General features: G+C 42.6%; 1 protein-coding gene across 7 annotated transcripts in view; it reads right to left on the reverse strand.

Annotated features, from left to right (window-relative positions):
- Window positions 1-21,626, reverse strand: part of ryr1 (ryanodine receptor 1) — a 604,017-nt gene that overhangs the window by 497,061 nt on the left and 85,330 nt on the right. For all 7 annotated transcript variants that reach the window (XM_033014584.1, XM_033014582.1, XM_033014581.1 and 4 more), the window contains 5 exons: window positions 19,648-19,722; window positions 18,267-18,345; window positions 17,622-17,734; window positions 10,706-10,805; window positions 5,102-5,198 (listed from right to left, as the gene is read on the reverse strand). In XM_033014584.1, coding sequence (XP_032870475.1) covers window positions 5,102-5,198; window positions 10,706-10,805; window positions 17,622-17,734; window positions 18,267-18,345; window positions 19,648-19,722 — 464 coding nt within the window. The remainder of the gene's footprint in view (window positions 1-5,101; window positions 5,199-10,705; window positions 10,806-17,621; window positions 17,735-18,266; window positions 18,346-19,647; window positions 19,723-21,626) is intronic.

The following is a 21,626-nucleotide window of genomic DNA, read 5'->3' on the forward strand; positions in this document are numbered from 1 at the left end:
GGATTCAGCAGTCTCCATGGGCCATATGTAGCAGTAGACATAATAAAATTATATCATGTGAATGATTGATGGAAAAAGGATTAAATAGATGCCAGATTTTTAAGTCTGACTATACAGATAGTTATACAATATGGTAACAGGCCTTTCATGCAACTCATTTAAAACTACCAAGATGTCAATTTATGCTAAACCCATTTGCATCTAAACATCTTGTTTCCATGAACTTGTCCAAATATCTTTGGATTGTTACAATTGTACCCACCTCCACACTTCTGCCAGCTCATTCCACCATAAGTTCATCATATGTTCATAAGTTCAAGGAGCAGATTTAAGCCATTCGCCCCATCAAGTCCACTTCATCATTCAATCTTGGCTGATCTATCTTTCCCTCTCAACCCCATAATCTATGACACACTTACTAAGCAAGAATCTGTAAATTGCTACCTTAAAAATATCCATTCTCGGCCTCCACACCCATCTGTGTCAATGAATTCCACCGATTCACCAGCCTCTGACTAAAGAAATTCATCCTCTTCTCCTTTCTAAAGGTATGTCCTTTTATTCTGAGGATAACAACAGGACAAAAACATCCTTTCCACATTCACTCTATCCAGGCCTTTCACTATGCGGTAAGATTCAATGAGGTTCTCCCCTCATCCTTCAAAACTCCAGCGAGTACAGGCACAGTGCCTTCACACGCTCATCACATGTTAACGCAATCATTCCTGGGAACATTCTCGTAAACTTCCTCTGGACCATCTCCAACGCCAACACCTCCTTTCTCAGATATGGGGCCCAAATGCAGTCTGACCAGTGCCTTATAAAGCCTCAGCATTACATCACTGTTTTTGTATTCTAGCCCTCTCCAAATAAATGCTTGCATTGCATTTGCCTTCCTTACTACTGATTCGACTTGCAAATTAAATTTTTGGGAATCCTGCACCAAGTCCCTTTGCATCCCTGATTTCAGATTTCTCTCCCCATTTAGAAAATAGTCTAAGTTTTTATTATTACCAAAATACATGACTCCACATTTTGCTATTTTATCTGCCACTTCTCAGCCCACTCTCCTAATCTGTCCAAGGCCTTCTGCAGTGTCCCTGCTTTCTCTACACTACCTGCCCCTCCACCTATCTTTGTATCATCTGCAAAATTGGCTGCAAAGCCTTCAATTCCCCCATCCAAATCATTGATATACACCATGAAGAGTAGCCGCCTCAGTACTGTCCCCTGCGGAACCCTCTATGTCGTAAAACATGCCCGTTAGTTTAACCCGAAATATTTCTCTTTACAAATGAAATGCACGCTCTCCAGATTTAGATTCCCCTATCCTGAGAATAGACAGATTATTTGAAGGGTCTTGACCCAAAACGTCACCCATTCCTTCTCTCCAGAGATGCTGCCTGTCCCGCTGATTTACTCCAGCTTTTTGTGTCCATCTTCAGTTTAAACCAGCATCTTCAGTTCCTTCTTACAGATTATTTACCTTCACTGTGCCCGTCATCTATCTATATCTCTATACCTCTGAACTTGGATGTGTATTTATTTGTGTGATGTTCGTGTGCGTTTCACATCTCCTCAAAAACAGGACGCGCTAACGGTGACATTTTTACATATTCCGATAGAGATTTAAGTCATGACATCAAAAATCGCCTTATCTGAAAATTTCATGCGTTATTTCTCGAGTTATTTATGAAAATGTTCTCAAATCTCAAATAACAGAAAATAAACGAGATTGTCTCGCTGATGATGTCGCTATGGATCTGACTGCCTGCCTCTGCTCGCGCTGCGAGTGATGTCACCCCTGTTCTGTCTTCTGTACTTCTTGGCTTCTTAACTTTTACTTCATTAACTTTGTCACTTTTTTAAACCTGCTCAGGTCATGCTGCAGGCTCCGCTGGGCTCCTTGAAGATCTTGAAAAATGGCTGCTGCGGTCGTTATCGCCGCGCGGGCGCAGGGCAGCACGATGGGAAGGTGGCCCGGACGGCCATTACTCCCTCTGGGAGAGGTCGTCTCAGGAGACCTGTGATTCCTTCGTCGATCGTAGGGACCCGGGGAATCGTGAAGCCTTTTCCTCACTGGTGATCTCAATCCCACCTGCCGATCTCTGGACTTCATGGGGGATGACCTCCTCTACGTTTCTCCCGTCCAATCGTCTGTCACGCGAGTGGGTGGGCCTCCCCTCGTGGAAGCCACGATCGACCGGCCCTCCACTTCATGGAGACTGGGCCCGCCCGCTCAGTGTCCGCACGCCTGGTAGGGAGGCTGCTGGCGTTAGCCAAGCCCAGCTCGACGCCCGCCCGCAGCCTCCCTCAAGTCCACGACTACCCGTAGCCTCTTTCGGATCGACGATCGCCTGCCACCTCGCTCGGGGTCTTCAGCTCGACGCCCGCCCGCGGCCTTGCTCGGGACCAGGCCTGCCCGCAGCCTCGCTCGGGCCCGGCGCATGGTGGGGAGGCTGCTGCTCTACGACCTGGATAGGTGCTGCCTCAAACCGCTCCCCCTCCCTCTCTATGCCCTCCCCCTCCCCTCCTCGACACCCTCCCCCACCCTCTCTACACCCTCCCTATCTACCCCCTCCTTCTCTACCCCCTCGCACTTCCTCTCTACCCCCTCCCCCTGCCTTTCTACCGTCTCCCCATCCCTCACTATCCCCTCCCACTCCCTCTACCTTCTCCTCTACGCCTCCCTCTACGCCCTCCCTCTCTATCCCTCCTTCTCAACCCCTCCTCCATCTCTGCCCCCCTCCCTCTCTGCCCCCTCCCTTTCTGCCCCCCCTTCCCTCTCTTGCCCCCCTTCCCTCTCTGCCCCCTCTCCCTCTCGTTCCCCTCTCTCCCTCTCTGCCCCCCTTCCCTCTCTGCCCCCTTCCCTCTCTGCCACCCTCCTCTCTGCCCCCTCTCCCTCTCTTCCCCTCCTCCCTCTCTGCCCCCCCTTCCCTCTCTGCCCCCCTTCCCTCTCTGCCCCCCCTCGCTCTCTGCCCCCCCTCCCTCTCGGCCTGGGTTGTGTTGGGGGGAACAGGTTACGTTGGGGAAATGGGCGAATGGGGTGATTGGCTTCGGGGGCGCCTATCTCCGGGGTGAGCGCCGATGCCGCGTTCGGGGACCAGCCCTCCCGTGTGACGCCGCGTCCCCCTCTCCCCCCCTCCGCATTGGTGGACGGGACCCAACGGGTCCCACTTGATCTAGTAATTCTATAAACCTCGTCAGAGCCACAAGCGCTCCAGGAAAAAGAGTCCCATCCTAGTCAGTATCTCTTTACAACTCAAACCCTCCAGCTTTCAGCAACATTCCTGTGAATATTTGCTGCGCCCTCCCTCGCGCACACATCCTTCCTATTGTGTGGCGACTAGACTGCACACAATACTCCAAGTGCAGCCTCACCAATGATTTATAAACATGGTGCCCCACCTACTAGACTCAGTGCCTCACCCAATGAAGGCAAACATACCAGACGTTTCCTTATGTATCTGTCTACAATAATTAATACTTTCTGGGAACTATATACTCGAACCCCAGGGAGTTGCTGTTCAATAACATTCTCTCGGGCCTTGACATTCACTAAGTGTGTCTTGGTTTTGTTTACTTTCCCAAAATGGATTAATTCACACTTGCTCAAGTTTAATTACATCAGCCATTCCATTGCCCACATTCTGGTTGATCTAATGGTGGCCTCAGACAACCTTTCCTAGTCTTGCCACAGTACATTTTTTATGTGCTCTGCAAACATAACTCGCAGAACTCCTATGTTCACATTCAAGTCAGATGAGAATGTTTATATCAAATATCAGAGGTCCCCAACATGGAAGCTTCTGGTAGACCACTGGCAACAGACATCCAATCAGAAAAAAAACATCCCTCAACCACCAACATAACAGGCTTATTCATAGATGAGAGGGTGTGGTGAAAGGTAGATATTCTAGCCAGAGGTCTGTGACTAGTGAAGTTCTGCAGAGATCTGTGCAGGGACCTCTGCTATATATATATATAAATATAAATGACCTAAATAAATGACTTAAATGTAGATGGATCGGTGAATAAGTTTGTGGATAGGGAGGAATGGTGTCAGAAGATACAACGGGATGTAGATCAGCTGCAGAAAAGGGTGGAGTAAGGGCAGATTTTAATTCAAGCAAGTGTGAGGTAGTGCACTTGGGAGACAGAATGTAAGGTGAAAGTATACAATTATTGTAAGATCTGTAACAGTATGGATGTGTAGAGGGATGTTGGAGTGCAAATTCATAGCTCACTGAAGGTGACAGAACAAGAGATAAGGTAAAGAAAGGCATACCGTATGCTTGCCCTCATTGCAAGGAGTATAAAAGTCATGGAGTCATGTTGCAGATCTATAAGACTTTGGTTAGGCTGTACTTGGAGTATTGCATGCAGTTCTGGTTGCCTCATTACAGGAAAGATGCGAAGGCTTGGGAGAGGGTTCATGTTTACCAGAATGCTGCCTGGATTGGAGGGTTTCTGCTCCTGGGAGCGGTTGGATAGACATGGGTTCGATTTTATAATTTAAAAATAAATTGGATAGTTATATGGACGGGAAAGGAATGGAGGGTTATGGTCTGAGTGCAGGTAGATGGGACTAGGGGAGAATAAGTGTTCGGCACGGACTAGAAGGGCCAAGATGGCCTGATTCTGTGCTGTAATGGTTATATGGGTTGATTTCTCTGGAAAATCAGAGGTTGAGAGGAGACTTTGTAGAAGGATATAAAATTATGAGAGGCCTGGACAGGGTAGACAGTAAAAAGCTTTTTCCCCAGGGTGGAAATGTCCAACATTAGAGGGCATAGTTATCAGGTGAGAGAGGGAAATTTTAATGGAGATGTGCAGGGCAAGTTATTTTTTACAGAAGGCAGTATGGGCCTGGAACGCATTACCAGGGGTGATGGAGGAGGCAGATACAATAGTAGCATTTAAGAGGCTTTGAGATAGGCATATGGAAGTCCATGGAATAGAGGGATCTGGATCATGTACCAGGCATCCATCAGAAGGTGTTATTTTGAAAGATATTTCTTCACTCTTAAAAAACAAAAACTTTACAACTGAAAACAGAATCTTTCCAAAAGATTCAATCAATGCCAACTGATAAACTGACCTGCGTTGATCTTCACCCTGATCAAATGATGCTACGGTCAGACATTCATCCATATGACCATGGAACAGGCGAAGAACATGCCCTCCAGTTAAAAATCCTGAGCAATTCAACAAAAGAATACAGTGTGAAGAAATATATATACATTTTGTAAATAATCAAAAAGTTACAATTTCAACATATCGCCTTTTTTAACTTCTCAAATTTGTATAGATTGCTGATTAAATTGGAAAAAATTGGTAAAACCATTATTGTTTTGATACGCTTCAAACTTTGAATCTCATATTTCAATCTATGTTCATGTCATTGACACTGACCGAATTTCATGCTTTTGGATACAAGCTTATGAGCTTTAATGCTTTCTTGACAAAATAGGGTAGCTTTGTAAATCTAAATATTTCAGAATTCAAAAGCTTCCATTGCAAAGACATGAGACCTACTTCTTTAAAGTTCAAGTGCAATCGCCACATATTACAGAAATGTATTCCAAGCACAGGTGTGTTTGGAAATGTATTCCAAGTACATTTCCAAAGATGTACAGGTTTGTAGGTTAATTGGCTTGGTAAATGTAAAATCTGTCCCTAGTGGGTGTACGATGGTGTTAGGGTGCGGGTATTGCTGGTCGGCTCGGACCCGGTGGGCCGAAGGGCCTGTTTCTACGCTGTATCTCTAAACTAAAGGCGACAACTGCCATTTTCATAAAATAATGAATAAAACACAGACGCTTAGAAATTAATAAGGATAATACTGTTGTTCTATACAGCAAATGCAACAAGAAGTTGTCTTCCCATTTCTACCAATTCCCATGGAGACCTCTCGCACCATGACTCCTTTGTTCACTCACCCCTCTACACCCAACGCTACCCTTCCCCAGGCACATTCCCCTGCAACCACAGGAGATGTAACACCTATCTCTACACCTCCTCTCTCACTTCCATTCAGGCTCTCCAACAGTGCTTTCAGGTGAGACAGTGGTTACTTGCACATCCTCCAATCTAGTCCATTGCATTTGGTGCTACTGATGTCGCCTCCTCTAAATCAGCAAGACTAAGCGTAGAGGAGTTGACTGTTTTGCTGAATATGTGGTCTAACCACCAAGGCCTGCTGGAGCTCCTGGTTGCAAACCATTTTAATTCCACTGCCCTGTCACCCAGTTCCTTTCCCCTCATCCTTCCAATCATTTCCCTCTCCTCTCTAGTCCCACCAACCCCCCCGCCCCCACCCCAGCCTGTACCATTACATCCACTATTTTGTTTTTTGCTCAAGATCCCAGCATCTGATGTCTCTTGTCTCAACAGTATTTTTTCAAAAAATGAAAAATGTCATCTCAGTTTGAGGACACATTAATCTGGAAATTCAACAGAATATTTCCTGGCTCAACCTGCTTGCACCACTGATATAATTTCCTGGCACAACCTGCTTGCACCACTGATATAATTTCTAACGGGTGCATCGGATAATGTCATTCCTGATCACATTATCCCAGGGGCAACTGTCATCGGTACTTTGGAGATATGTAGGTCTTAGTAACACAATGCAAAACTGCACAGTAAACCCTCATTATAATGGACCATGGTGGGGGGGAATGGTGTTCGTTATTACCCATTGTCCGTTATAACTGAGTGGGTATTATCATTGTATGTTATTGAAACAAAGAAGTACAGATGATGGTACAGGCAGCATCTCTGAAGAACATGGAAAGGTGATGTCTGGACCCTTTTCTCGACTGATTCAGCCTTTTGACTTACTTCAGCAGTTTGAGTTATTTTATCTTAAAACTAGGCGTCGATCCCGCTGGTCTGCACCAGTGAGCCCTTCTTCACCACTTCACACAGCTGTTGTTGTGGCCAGTGGCGGACTGGCCAAGGTGTCAGCTTGCCCGATGGCAAGTGGGCCCCTGATGAAGTGGGCCCCCTATATCAAGTGGGCCCCTGATGAAGTGGGCCCCCTTTGTCTCCTGGCAACCAATATTTTTAGACCCAGTCCGCCACTGGTTGTGGCTTACTTTGTAACCCCTGTGGGCAGTGATTTCTTCGAGCCACTGCCAACGACAGGATGCGTTTGGTCACTGTGGGGCTCTCTTCCCTCTCACCAGCTGCAGCTTCCAGGGAGATGGTGGTGACTGCAGGGGAGGAGGAGGAGGTGGGGGGGAGAGGAGGGGGGAGGGGAAGGGGAAGGAGCCAAGTGGACTGATCGACAGTTGAGCAGAAAGCTGAAGCAGCAGCAGCAACTAGTGAGAGGTGTTGGGGGGGGGGGGGGGGGACACCACGGTGTCCTCCTGTTGTTCTCAGTGGCCTGAAAAAAGCACTGTCCTCGGGGGTTACAACATGAGCTGCAACAACAGACGTGCAGTGGGTGAAGAAGGGCTCGATACTGCACCCTGCGAGTCGGGAGTGGCGTCGGAAGCCCTGGCTTTATGTGGTTGTGTATATGCTGCGAGCTGGGGTTGGGTTGGCAGTTCCGTCCGTTATAACCAAATTCCGTTATAAAGGGGTCCGTTAAAACAAGGATTTACTGTAATGCCTATAGGTAAATTATTTTGTTTAAATGCACATCATTGAAAATTCTGACCCCTGGCCCAACTAACCACATGGCAGTCCTCAATAGTCCTGCACACTTCCACACAAAGACATTTTGATTCCTTCACATTTCATATACCATTCTGATCATTTATACCATCTTTATGAGGCGCAATATGAACAAAATATGAGGTGCTGTTCCTCCAATTTGCGCTGGGCGCTTGGTCTCACCGATGTAGAGAAGTTGACACCTGGAACAGCGGATACAGTAGATCTAGGTGTCAACTTCCCTACATCGGCGAGACCAAGCGCAGGCTCAGCGATCGTTTCACTGAACACCTTCGCTCAGTCCATCTTAACCTGCCTGATCTCCCTGTGGCTCAGCACTTCAACTCCCCCTCCCATTCCCAATCTGACCTGGGCCTCCTCCTTTGTCAGAATGAGGCCCTGCGCAAATTGAGGGAACAGCATCTCATATTTCTCTTGGGTAGTTTACACCCCAGAGGTATGAACTTTGACTTCTCTAACTTCAGATAGCCCTTGCTTTCTCTCTTCACCCCCTTCCCAGTTCTCCCACCAGTCTTACTGTCTACGACTATATTGTATCTTTGTCCAGCCCCCTCCCCTGACATCAGTCTGAAGAAGGGTCTCGACCCAAAACTTCACCCATTCCTTCTCTCCAGAGATGCTGCCTCACCCGCTGAGTTGCTCCAGTATTTTATGTCTACCTTCTCTCTTGATGCAACGTTATTGTAATATTTTAATGATTTTTAGCCATCAGGCTATTAAACCTGGCTTGGACAAAACTCTGATTATTAATAACCAATTATCTGTTATTTGCACTTTATCATTTTATTTATTCATGTGTGTATATATTTATATTATAGTATATGGACACATTGGTCTGTTTTGTAGTAAATGCCTACTATGTTCTGTTGTGCTGAAGCAAAGCAAGAATTGCATTGTCCTATCAGGGACACATGACAATAAACTCACTTGAACTTGAACTTGATTTTTCTTACATATGTTTGCTCTGCTGGTTACATTTACTGGAGGTATTTTGAAGAGTGATCATTATTAAAATGTTCTAATCTTCACAGTCATCGTATATGCGTCACATTCTCTGAACAATTGAATTACCTGGTCAGTGTGGTGATGACCCGATTCGTACCCTTTTCTCACAACAAATTCAGTTGTTTGAATCCTTATAATACCTTATAATGTAAAATTCAATTGCCTGTTACTCTTTCGACTACTCATTTTAAATAGTTGATTCTTTGCAGCCCTCTCGGGTTGGAAATTCTAAAAGAAACATTGTCCTAGGCAAAGAATATTTTTCTCAGCTGTGTTCATAAAGACTGGCCACTTATTTCAATACCATGACCCCTGGTTCTGGACAGCGCAGTCATGGGAAGAATTAACTTTGTATATACAGTGTCAAGTTCTTGAAGAATTTTGTATATTTTGATGATATCACCATTTTTCTAAACTCCTTTCCATTTCCCTCCACAGATGCTGCCTGATCCGCTGAAATCCTCCAACTGTGTTTTGCTCAATATTCCAGAATCTGCAGCCCCTTGTGTCCCCACAGAACAATCCTGGTCTGATTATCCTCTCCTCATACAACAAACACAATATCCCAAGATTCAACATGGTAAATCTTCACTGTGCTCCCCTGATAATTCAATAATCCACTTAACATTCCTTTTCACAGCTCTATAGATAGTCCTTTAAGAGATGCGCATTTTAGCTTAACTTACATTTACTCTTTTCAATATGTTTATCATTAGTGAAATTGTTCAGATATTTTCAACTGCATGGAATCATCAGCCATCATAATGTTATGAGAAGTACTTCTATGAATAGTGTGAACAGGTATTTTGAAATACAATTAAACAAAACCGCCATATGAAATAATGATCCTAACACAGTTGTGATTCCCATTATACACTCAATGTGGGTGGATTTACACCATACAACGTAAGCACTGTTCATTAACTCAACATCTGCTCTGTCCCCAAGCTAACATTTTTGATAAGCAGTGGCTGTTCTTATTTTTGATTAGCATGTTCTGGTTATCATTTTTCTCAAGCAACAGCATCCCTGCTTCCAATCCCATGTTCAAAATGTACCACAATACACCAACATCTACTTCCAAAGCATTACATATGCCGAGATTTAATTTTGTTTGAAAGCACATAAAAGTAGTTACAACTTTAGCTCATGTTTATAGAAAATAATTACAAGAACATTTTAACATGTATTCGATATTTCCTCTATTTTTGACTGAACAATATTACATTTTGCACAGCCTTTAATTGTGTTGCTCATGAAAATATTTTAGATACCAGAAACTACAAATGCTGGAATCTTCAGCAAAAAATGAAAGTGCTGGAAAACTCAGTGGGTCAGGAAACATCTATGGACAGATGGCGTTTCGTATTGAGCCCCTTCTTCAGTCTGAATGTTGTAACGGGGAAGACAGCTGGGCAAGGAGGGAGTAGAGCAAAGCCAAGCAAGTGGCAAGTGGATTCAGTTGAGGTTGGAGTGACAAAGACTAAAGGTGAAAAGCAGACAAAATGGAACCTCATAAGAAAATATTAAGTGAAAGCCAGAGGAAAAAGATATGGTTGGAAGGGGATGGAGAAGGGGAAAGGGTGGGATAAAATTGAAATATGAGGATCAGGGATGGGAGATGACTTATGGAAGGGGAGGGGGAGAGAGAGGGCGGGGGAAAGAGGAGAGGTGGGGGAGCTCTTACTTGAAATTGGAGAGTTCAACGCTCATATTAGGTTGTAAGTTACCTAAGCAGATACGGGAAGCTGTTCTTCCAGTTTGCGAGTGGCCAAACTCTGGCAATGAAGGAAGTGAAAACGAAAAGGCGATATGGGAATGGTAAGAAGTTAAAATGGTTAGCAACCTGGAGTTCCAGCAAGCCTTGGTGGACAGAGCGCATGTGTTCGTCGAACAGACATCTAGATGTGCTTGGTCTTTTTGTTGTTCTATTGTGAATTAGTATAATTTTCAATGAACGGATTCTCTTTCCTTCCTCCCCACCCCCCCCCCCATGTTACAATTCATTACTAACCTTCAGCAAGCTCACAGCCTGAGCAGGTAGGGTTCATATTCCAAAGAGTCTGCATAAAAGAGGCATCCACTTGCAAATCTCCGCTGGCACAAGATAAATGCTTTGGAAAAGATATACAGAAAAAATTGTCAGTACCATATCTTCCATAACCTACACAAAATTTCACATTGACCAATTATATATTTTATTGCTATTGCTCATAAGATATATGCTACGCAATCTATTGAAAGCAGCAAAAATACTTAGCTTGTTAATCTATATCATAATCACTAATTCCATTGCTCTCCTAAATATCAAAAGGAACTGGACCAGATCATTCACCACCTTAGTATCAGCGTTGACCCAGAGAAAAGCATCAGACTAGGTATCCACATCATCACTAAGATCAAAGATAAACACAACATACTGGAGTAACTCAACAGGTCAGGTAGCATCCCTGGAGAAAAGGATAGGTGATGTTTCAGATCGGGACCCTTCTTCGGAATCTGAAGAAGGGTCGCGACCTGAAACGTCAGTTTATCCTTTATCTCCAGAGATGCTGCCTGACCCAATGTTACTCCAGCACTTTATGTCTATCTTTTTTATAAACCAGCATCTACAATTCTTTGTTTCTACATCATCACTATGACCATCTATTTTATTCCACAATATTATCTGACTTTTACCCGACCACAACCAATCAAATGTTCGTCCATGCGTTTCTTGCCTGTAGACGTGACAAATCCGATGCACGCAATCTCCTTTTCATTTTACCCTCAAACACAAGATCTTTCCACATTCTCTTCAATTCACGTCAATCCTAGGCCTACTGTTTTAAATTGGCACCAGTTTACGCAACACTCCTATATTAAAATTCTTATCTTTATTTTGGAACACAAGTCTTGACCCTTCTTTTTTCTAGCCCCTTTTTTGCGCCTTAACTTAATTATTTTACCTTAACCTGTAATTCCAACAACACATCCCAATTCCCTTGGCTAGGTCATGACGATGGTCTTCCAATTAACTGATGATAACAGGCCTCATTAAGGAATAATCAAATGTTGTCAAGATTTTGTGGATGTTTTATCTATTGGGATGACTGAAATCTTTTGCAAACAAAAACAAAATGCTGCAGGAACTCAACGGGGCAGACAGAATCTGTGGAGGCAAATGGACAGATGACATCTTTGATCGGATCACTGTAGGCTGATGGAGAGGAGAAACCTGCCTTCAGTTGCATTGGGCCTACTATCTGAACTTTTCTTCTCGACCTGCTGCATTTCTCTTTCTTCCTCAGAAAGGATTTTCCAAATCTACTTATTTGAACAAGCTTTTGTACATCTGCTCCAATGAGGTGAAGAGGGTGACCAAGAGGATTGATGAGATAAGGTTGCAGACGTTGTCTACAAGTACAGGGAGATAAAAGATAACTAAGAATAGTAGGGTAGTATTCGGGGGAGATTTTAACTTCTCCAATATTGACTGATCTCCCATAGTATAGCATAATTGGAACGGGTGGAACTTGGTATAAGCATCTGAGGAAGTTTCCTTAAACAATTTACTGCATCTTGGTGGAACCAGTCTGTTGCTGAAGCTACTCCTCAGGTTGACCAGTGTGTCATGGTGTGTTGTATTGTCCAAGATGCTCTGCAGTTTGAGAAGCATCTTCCCTTCCAAGACCACCTCCCATGAATCCAACTCTGCCCTCAGGACAGAGCCAGCCTTTCCTGATGAGCTTATTAATCCAGTTGGCGTCCGTAGGCTTCGCCCTGCTGCCCCAGCATATGACAGCAAAGAAGATGGGACTAGCCACCACCGATTGGTAGAACATCTGCAACATCTTACTGCAGATGTTGATGGAGCGGAGCCTTCTCAAAAACTACAGCCGGCTCTGTCCTTCTTATACAGGGCCTCAGCGTTCCTAGACCAGTTCAGTTTACTGTCAAGGTTTCAAGGTCAGTTTATTGTCACATGTACATTGTACATTGCAAGGTACATTGAAATTTGAGTTGCCATACTAAGTGAAAAGCAAGACACACAACCACATAAAAGTTAACATAAACATCGAAGGTATTTGTACTCCTTGGTAAACTGCACATCCACACCATATATGGAGACAGGGGTGTTTGTCTCCTTCTAATGCCCACCACTAACTCCTGAGTCTTATCGGTGTTGAGCTGCAGGTAATTCAGCCCACACCTCCCAACAAAGTCGTTGACTACACCTCTGTATTCAGCTTCCCACTTTTCACTGATGCAGCCCACAATTGCAGTCATCCGAAAACTTCTGCAGGTGGCAGGAGTCCGCTTTATACTTTTTTTAAGTCCGAGGTGTAGATGGTGAACAGGAAGGGGGAGAGGACCATCCACTTTGTTGCTCACTACCATGTCTGAGATACAGTTCTGTAGCCTGGCATACTGTGGTCGTCCAGTCAGATAGTCGGTGATCCATGACACCAATGGAGGATCCACCCGCATCTTTGTCAGTTTGCTCCCTAACAGTGCAAGCCGGATGGTGTTAAAAGCACTGGAAAGGTACAAAAACATGACTCTTACAGTGCTTGCCGGTTTATCCAGATGAGCATAGGAACAATGGAGCAGATGGATGATGGCTGCTACAAATGGGTCTCTGGCCATGTGGATGATGGCTGATATACAAATTATCAAAGAGGAGGTATTGGCAAACTTAATGCACATTAAGGTGGATAAATCCCCAGATTGTGAGAGTACATTCTCAGACCTCATGAGTTGTGTGTCTTGTTGCTTTTCACTTAGTATGGCTGTATGGTAACTCAAATTTCACTGTACCTTCACTGTACATGGATTGTGACAGAGTACATTCTGAGACCTCATGGGAAGCGAAGGCAGAAATTGCACAGGGCCTTGTAGAAATATTTGCATCAACATTAGCCACAGGGGGAAGACTAATGTTATGCCATTATTTAAAATGAGCACCAAGCAGAAGCCAAGGAACTGCAGGCCAGCGAGCCAGACATCAGTGGTGGGTAGTGACTGGGGTGGGATGATATGAAAAAGGATTTACGAGCAGTTGGATTACCACAGACTAATTAGAAATAGCAGGGCATTTGTGTGGGAAATCAAGTCTCACAAATCTTTTTTTGAAGACGTTACCCAAAGGATTGATGAGGCCAGGACATGAACACTGTTCACAGCTCATGACTCAATGCATCTATATGGACTTTAGCAAAGCTTTTGATAACACACGAATATTAGGCTAGTTTGGAAGGGTCCAGGGAGAGCTAGCTAATTGGATACATAATTGGCTTGATGGTAGGAAGCAGAAGATGGTGAAGGAAGAGTTTTCAGACTGGAGGCTCATGATGTGTCACAGGGATCATTGTGATATGTCATTTTTTTTTTAAATGGTTGAGAATGGACAAAGCATAGTTATTAAGTTTACAGTGAACAAAGTTATCAAAAATTACAATGGGGTCTTGATCATCTGGGAAAGTGAGCCAAGAATGATAAGTGTCACGTGTTGTATTTTGGGAAGTTAAACAAGGGTACAATTTTCAGTGAATGGTAGGACCCTGGGGAGTATTATAGAAAAGAGGAACCTAAGAATATAAGTACATAAGTTCCTTGAAATGGCATCACAGGTAGTCAGGGTGGTGAAGGCATTTTTCATGTTGTCCTTAATCATGTGGCAGTTGTACAAGATTTCAGTGAGGCTACACTTGGAGCATTGTGTACAGTTTTGGTCGCCAAGGTCTAGGAAGGATGCCATTGGGACGCAGAAAAGATTGAAAAGGATGTTGCTGCAAATGGAGGGCTTGAGCTACAAGGAAAGGCTGGTTAGGCTGTGACATTTTTCCCTGGAGCACAGGAAACTGGAAGGGAGAGGGCCGCGGCCTATAGGGAGAAGCAGCTGAGCCAGTTCCCCATGGCCGAATGCAAGAACCAGCGGACCACAAACTGCAAGGAGGAGCCGTCGAGCCAGTACCCCATGGCCAAATACAAGACCTGACGGACCAGACTGCCGGGGGACCCTGCCAAGCCGGCCACTGCTCGGCCCCTGAGGATGGAGCCATCAATGACAATGGACATAACCAGCGAGGAGCAAAGCCGGTAGGAGAGAGAACCAGGGCCTGGCCTTTAAGGCTGGCACTAGGAGGCCCTCCCCGGACACAAAGATGGACGGGTGAAGTGAGTTGGATCTCTGGCCGATCCACACGTCCAAGGAAGCCGACGGCTACAGGCCACAGCAGCCAGGGGCTTGCCAGGACAGGCACCACTCGTAACAACTACAATGCGGACTGGACTTTGGAATTGGCTTCAAATATGGTGCCGATTGCATGCGGGATCAGTTGACTATTTCTGTATACTTTGCTAATCGGGGATGTGCTTAGGTATGGCAATACTCTACTGGACTGTTTGCAAGAAAAGAGTTTCACTGAACGTTCGCACTTCGCACATGTGACATTAAAAGCACTCTTTGAGGAATATAATCATGAGTCATAGATAAGATGGATGGTCACGTTTTTTTACCAGGGGAGAGGATGCTAAAACAAGAGGGCAAAGGTGTAAGCTAAGAAAAGATGATTTAAATGGGACCCGAGGGACAACTTTTTCCACAGACGGTGGTCGGTATCTGGAGTGAGCTGTGAAAGAAGCTGGAGAGGTGATTACGATTAGAACATTTAAAAGGCTGTTAGACAGGCACATGGATAAGAACATTTTAAAACGATATGTGTTAAATACAGGTAACTGGGACTAGCTGAGGTAGACAACTTGGTTGGCATGGATGAATTGTGCCAAAGAGCCAGTTTCCATGCTTTATAAGTTTGACATAAATTTAAAGATCTCTATTAACCCTTCACGAGAGAAAAAAGACTCAAGCTCTTTATTTTCTTTGATAAGTATGTCCTTGATAAGCATGTCCTTATAAAGATTATCTGCAGCTCCATAGTGCTGCTGTATCCTCTCTAATAATATGCCAAGATCTGTCACAATACTCCAAGTGTGTCTAACCGAAGTTCAATGCCCCATTTTTAAAAATTGTATTTTTTTGGAAATAAACCAAGTCTGTCACTAACCTATTGTGTGGCGGTCCCACCGTTTTTTGTGATTGGTGCATTTGTACCTTGAGAATAATTCTTTCACTCCAGCTGAACTTAATCTTTCAGGAAATGTGGCCTCCTTACTCTCCCGGCAATATGTGCCTCACCATATACATTGAACTATATTTGCTAATGATTCAGCGGGTTTATTAACATCCTCCTTATTGCTGAACTGCATCCATAATTTGGTACAAAAACGGAAAATGCCTAAAGGTCGCCCAGGTGTGCCGCAGCCATATCCGACATCAGGCCTGGTTTGCCCGCTGCTGAACCGGGAACCCATCTGGAGAGGGAACCACCAAGCCCAGAACTTGCTCGTCCCATGGACGGGGAGGAGGGAATCGGAGTCGAACTGTGGACCAATAAGCAGACCAGCTGCAGGAGGCAGTGCAATGCCTTATCGGTGGAGTGGGCCACTGGAGGCCCTACTGCAGCCTGGGGCTTGGCTGGACTGGAGGGCGCTCCAAGAGGCCTAGCATGTGGACTGGACGCAGTCTGCAGCGGCACAGAGCAGTGAAGGACTCCAACAACCACGCTTGGCCTGGCCAACATGCCTTCATGCTCAGGTTAAGAACTCTACACCTATAACAACTGGGACTTGAACATGGGATTCTGTAAACTGGACTCTGTAACTGGGACTCTGTAAACTGTCTCAATATACTGCTACTATACAATTGTACCGTAATTGAGATGCTTATCTAAGATGTATCTATGACCTTATGTATACTGATACCTCTACAATACAAAGATGAATTTCACTGTACCTCCGTGCATGTGACAAATAAAGTACCATTGAAATACTAAGCAAGACAGGCTGCACCTCTGGGAAGACAGATAGTTTACATTTCAGGTCAAAGGCCCTTCGTCAAACCCGAGTCAGAATCGGATGAAGGGTCTTTGACCTGAAATGGTAACTCTGCTTTCATTCTCACAGGTGTTGCCTGATCTATTGAATACTACCTTTATTTTACATTTCCAGTATCTCCAGTTTTTTTTTTGATAGTCCCTGATTTGGTATCATTACAAAGCCTAAATCATCCAAGGATATTGTCGTAGCACTCGTTCTTGTGGAATATCATGAACCATCTGTGAATATCTTTCTCCCTGACTTTACCTTGAAACTAGTTAGCATTCCACTCTGCTACATATCCTACCATAACAGTACTATGGGGTACCTCATTGAGAGCCTTTAGTATTACATTTAGTGCTTTACTGTCCACCATCTCTGCTGCCTCTCCAATTAAAATCAAAATGTTTGGTCAAGCCAGATTTGTGAACATCATTTTCTATTACAATGACCAATTCTAAGTGTTCTTTTACTTTTTGTTTGGGATTCCATTATTTTTCCTACCAAGAAATTGGAAAACATTTAATACCTGTTGCAGTGTTAAACGCTTCATACAAAGGCCTGAGATTATAGGTACCAATTCAACCCCTTTAGAGGTAGGTTAATTGAGAAACAGGTTAGGAGTAGGCCATTAACTCATAATTCTGCCTTTCAAAGAGATCACGCTGATACATATCCTAGCAGCAAACAACCGTCTTGGCTAAATGTTGCATTATATTCTCGCCCCTCACCCTCTAGTAATCATGGTTAACATATTGCATGCATTTTTATCATTTTCTTTATGCCCAATTGCCACCAGGTCATTTTACTTAAAATTCACTTAAATCCATTGCCCAAATATTCAACCGGATTTTTCCATTTCCTCAAACTATTTTTATAAAATATATTTATATCTTAAATTTCCACCACCATATTCAGTTATTTCTATTTTACATTCAGAACAAATAAGACATAGTCATGATAGCTCTAAAGACTATTTGCAATTCTCTAAACTTAAAAAATATACTCACCAGATATCTCTCAGAAGAAACACTGACAAGGATGAGGTCATCACCTACACGTACTTTCTCACCTTCCGACCTCTGTTTGGAGGCTGGATGAATAGTCCACCAGCAAGCTTCCCCTGCACATATCATATCAGTGAGTTTCATGTTACAAATTCCCTTGCACTTTATTACCTATTAAAAAACTGTTCTAAAATATGTACTTAAACTCAAAGCACATCTTTTGGACAGAAATCATGATACGTCTCCACCCCACCTGCATTCATTTAAGATTACAGTTAATCTCCCCATTAACATCTTCTTTATCGCGTTTAAAAATTAAAACAAATATACATTATATATGAGAAAATGCAAAGTACAATTTGATCAATATTTTTCCTTATATGAAACTTATATTGATGACCAAGCATTATCAGATTCAGAATTTACGTGTTTTCCTTTTTCTGTAAATAATTATCGCAGCCAGTAATTTTCACTAAACGTCTGTAAAATTCCAACTCAAACTTCAACAAAAAGCTCTGAGAACAGAATATAAATTGCTATTAATGCCATTTCTCTTTTGAACCATGGAAGGTTTTAACCACATCTGTCCCTGACCTTATAAAACAGAAATAGCCAATCAATTAAAACATAATATATTTTCAAATATACCTGAAGCATCTTCCTGCAGTCCAACATCAAAGGATAATTTATCTGTTAGAGACCTTGAGGTTGTCAAACAACATAAATACTGGAAATAAAATGATGGTAAGAGTTATGCCTGCAAATATGGAAATAGCAACAATTCAAGTCTATAGATTATATTCCTTCACATTATTTGCCATATCACCTAAATAAAATTGTATAAATAGAATCAAAGCCACAGATAAGCATTACAAAATTAATGGCTAAAATGCTAACATTATATAAAGTAAGATATTACAATAAAAACCCAATCTAGAAGGCAGTTTCAGATTAAGTAGGGTTCCATTAAAATATTTAGTTAGACCAGATCAAACATATTCATTTTGAATTAAACTTAAATAATAATAAAGAAATGTACGTGAAATTTAAAAGACTGAGGAAGTAGTATTTTGCTTAAACTAAACAACAAAACACAAGTTTGGCATAACAAACACTCTAGGGACCATGTTACAGCACAGCAATTAAATGGACAATTCCCATTTAAATGTGGGCAGGACTATTTTTTTTCGATGTTTGAACAAATTACCAAGCTTCATTGCTAATGAACACCCTCATTAGATGCTGAGAGGTTTCTTTGGAAGAATCGAGAACATGAGTTTACAGTTCAAAATGGAATTGAGAGAGAGGAGATGAAATTGCTTTTCTCAGAAGTTAATTAGTCTTGGAAACTCGTTTTCTCAAAGACCAATTGAGAAGAATCATTGAATATTTTCAGCTGAAGACAGCCTAAAATTTGAAGACATAAAATTATCAATATAAACATTACCAGAAGCAAACAGGAATGCAGAGTTGAAGTTACAATCAGAGCAGTTGTGATTATATTCAATGGGGAAGAGGGTCACGGAGCATGTACCATTGTCCTTTTCCTGACAGGAATAGTTCCGTCACATCCATCTCAGTAAAAATACACACTTCTCAAAATGTCATTTCTATTTTTTTTAAATGTTAAATTTTAACAACAATTTTGAAATAATTATATTGGCTGGTTCATTAATTCAAATATATTTCAAGCTACACACAATATCATCCACAACAGATAGATCAGATTTTAATGAATTACTACGCTCTCAGGTCAGGCTTAAAGATTAACTTCATATGATAGGTGCAATAGTAGTGCATAGCAAACAAATAACAATCGCTTTGTAGTGAATTTTGAGAAGACAAATCTTTAAGTTTATGAAGAAATAATGTTGGAGGAGCTATGCAAATTATTTTTTTTCTCCACTACTAAACAGCTATGCACTTGACTGAATCTTGCTCAAAGCAAACCATTTAGGGGAAGGAAAACCCTTTCAAGGATAATGACAAAAAAAACTTTCAAAAAATGTGTCTATTATGGTTTACTTACCATGCCACTATGAGAATGCCTGAGTAGAATAGCATGACCATACAAAAGGGTTCTGTGCCCTCCTCCTTGAGAAGACTGCGTGTAAAAAAGGTCAAATATGATGAGTTTAACAAATAATCTCTTGACATCAAAATATCAGACAAAATTAAAACAGCATACTCTCCAACAAATGAGATAGCTGATATATAAATTTGAAATTTAAAGAGAATATCTAGGTTATTTCAAAAGGTCTGCTAAATGGCTGTCTTGCTGCAAAGCATTATTATTCCAGTCAAAGAACCCATGCCGCAAACTTAAATTGTGTTTGAGACTAAAGGGCACAGTCTTATCACAACCAGGAATGGTTATTTGCCTAACATGTTATCTAATAAGTTAACTGCTATCTGATTATGGATCTGAGATTGAACTCAAGGAGTTTAGGCCCAGTCAGCCTAAACTGTGGCTGGAAGGGGTTAGTTAGGGCATAGATGCGGGTGAAGGCACAGTACATTGTACATTGTGTGATGGGGAAAAGTGGGTGCATTCCCACTATGGTAGCAGTGGATGATATAACTCATACCCCAATGATGGACAAATGTGGATTGTTTTCCCTGGAGCCTCAGACACTGAGGTGTGACCTGATGGAAGTGTACAAAATTATGAGAGTTCTGTTCCCAGAGTAGAAATGCTAAGATGAGGGGGGAAAGTAGTGTGCTGGTGACTGGAACATTGGGCCTAGGAAGGTGGAGGAAGTTGAAACAATAGCAATGCTTAAGAGCCATTAGGCAAGCAAATGTAAACAGCGAATGATGGATTCCAGACCATGTACAGGCAGACGTGCTGCTTGAATTAACATTATGGTTTGCCGAGACATTGTAGGCCAAAGGGTCTGTTCCTCTGCTATACTGTTTAATGTTTTATGTCAGGATCACATGCTTTACATTGGGGATATGGAGCATGGAGGTGGAAGAGTGAGTATTTCAGGGCCAATGTAAATAGTGAGGGAAAAATTGAGGTCTCCAATGGGTCTTGAACAGATCACAAGGTGGGAGGGGGGAGCAGAAGTGCATCGGAAGATTGGAGATGTTGGGTTCGGGAAAACAATTGGAATGGAGATTTTTTAGTGAGCCACTGCAATACTGCACTGAGCATAACTCGCTTGCCCTGAGAGTAAACGACATACTGGTAATCTTATTTATTCCAACAAGGAAATTATATCAGGAAGAAGAATGCCATGATCAGGGGTGGCTGAGTTGTCCAAAACATCTCAAAAACTGTCATTAATATTTGACTCTGGGATAAAAAAATATTTTCAAATGCACAATAAAACTACATGGTTTTTTTGTGCAATACTAAGCTAACTGCAAGTGCTAAGCATCATATAGATGGAAAGCCCAAGAGGACAGAGAGATGGTTAATTAGCTGGCTGGTTAATTTCAATGCTGTTGGCAACTTACAATAAATGACCTTACAATTATCTAAATTAATGATTTACAAATATAGGCTATGATCTTGAAATGTATGTCACCACCAACCAATCTCCTTTCCCTTTACAAGATTCTGAAAGGGCTGCCTCTCTACAAATATTCTCGTTCACTCTTAAATGCTTCAGCTTTCAACATCAAATTCAACAAGTTCTGATAAAAAACCATTCCGGTCTCATATCTCATATTTCCAGCATTGATTTCTCCCTCCTGATACTGTAACAAATTTTAATCCTCACCTTTGATTGCGTCTCTTCCAGAAAAATCTTATTTCTGAATCTTCCATTTTCTTCTATCTCAGGGAATCCATCATAATCTCACAGACTCACAACTACAATAACTATACTTCCTTCCACTGCCTCCTTCAGGGACTCCATTCCATTTAATTTCCTCTCACTGTTGCATTTGCTATGGTGTTGAGACAGTCCTCACGGGTGCCTCTGAAACGTCTTTCATCTTCCTGAACTGTATCCTGCAGTTCCTTGTTTCTGTATCTTCCCCTCTACTATCTTAACC

Source organism: Amblyraja radiata, chromosome 41, assembly GCF_010909765.2.
Source record: "Amblyraja radiata isolate CabotCenter1 chromosome 41, sAmbRad1.1.pri, whole genome shotgun sequence".
Taxonomy (NCBI): domain Eukaryota; kingdom Metazoa; phylum Chordata; class Chondrichthyes; order Rajiformes; family Rajidae; genus Amblyraja; species Amblyraja radiata.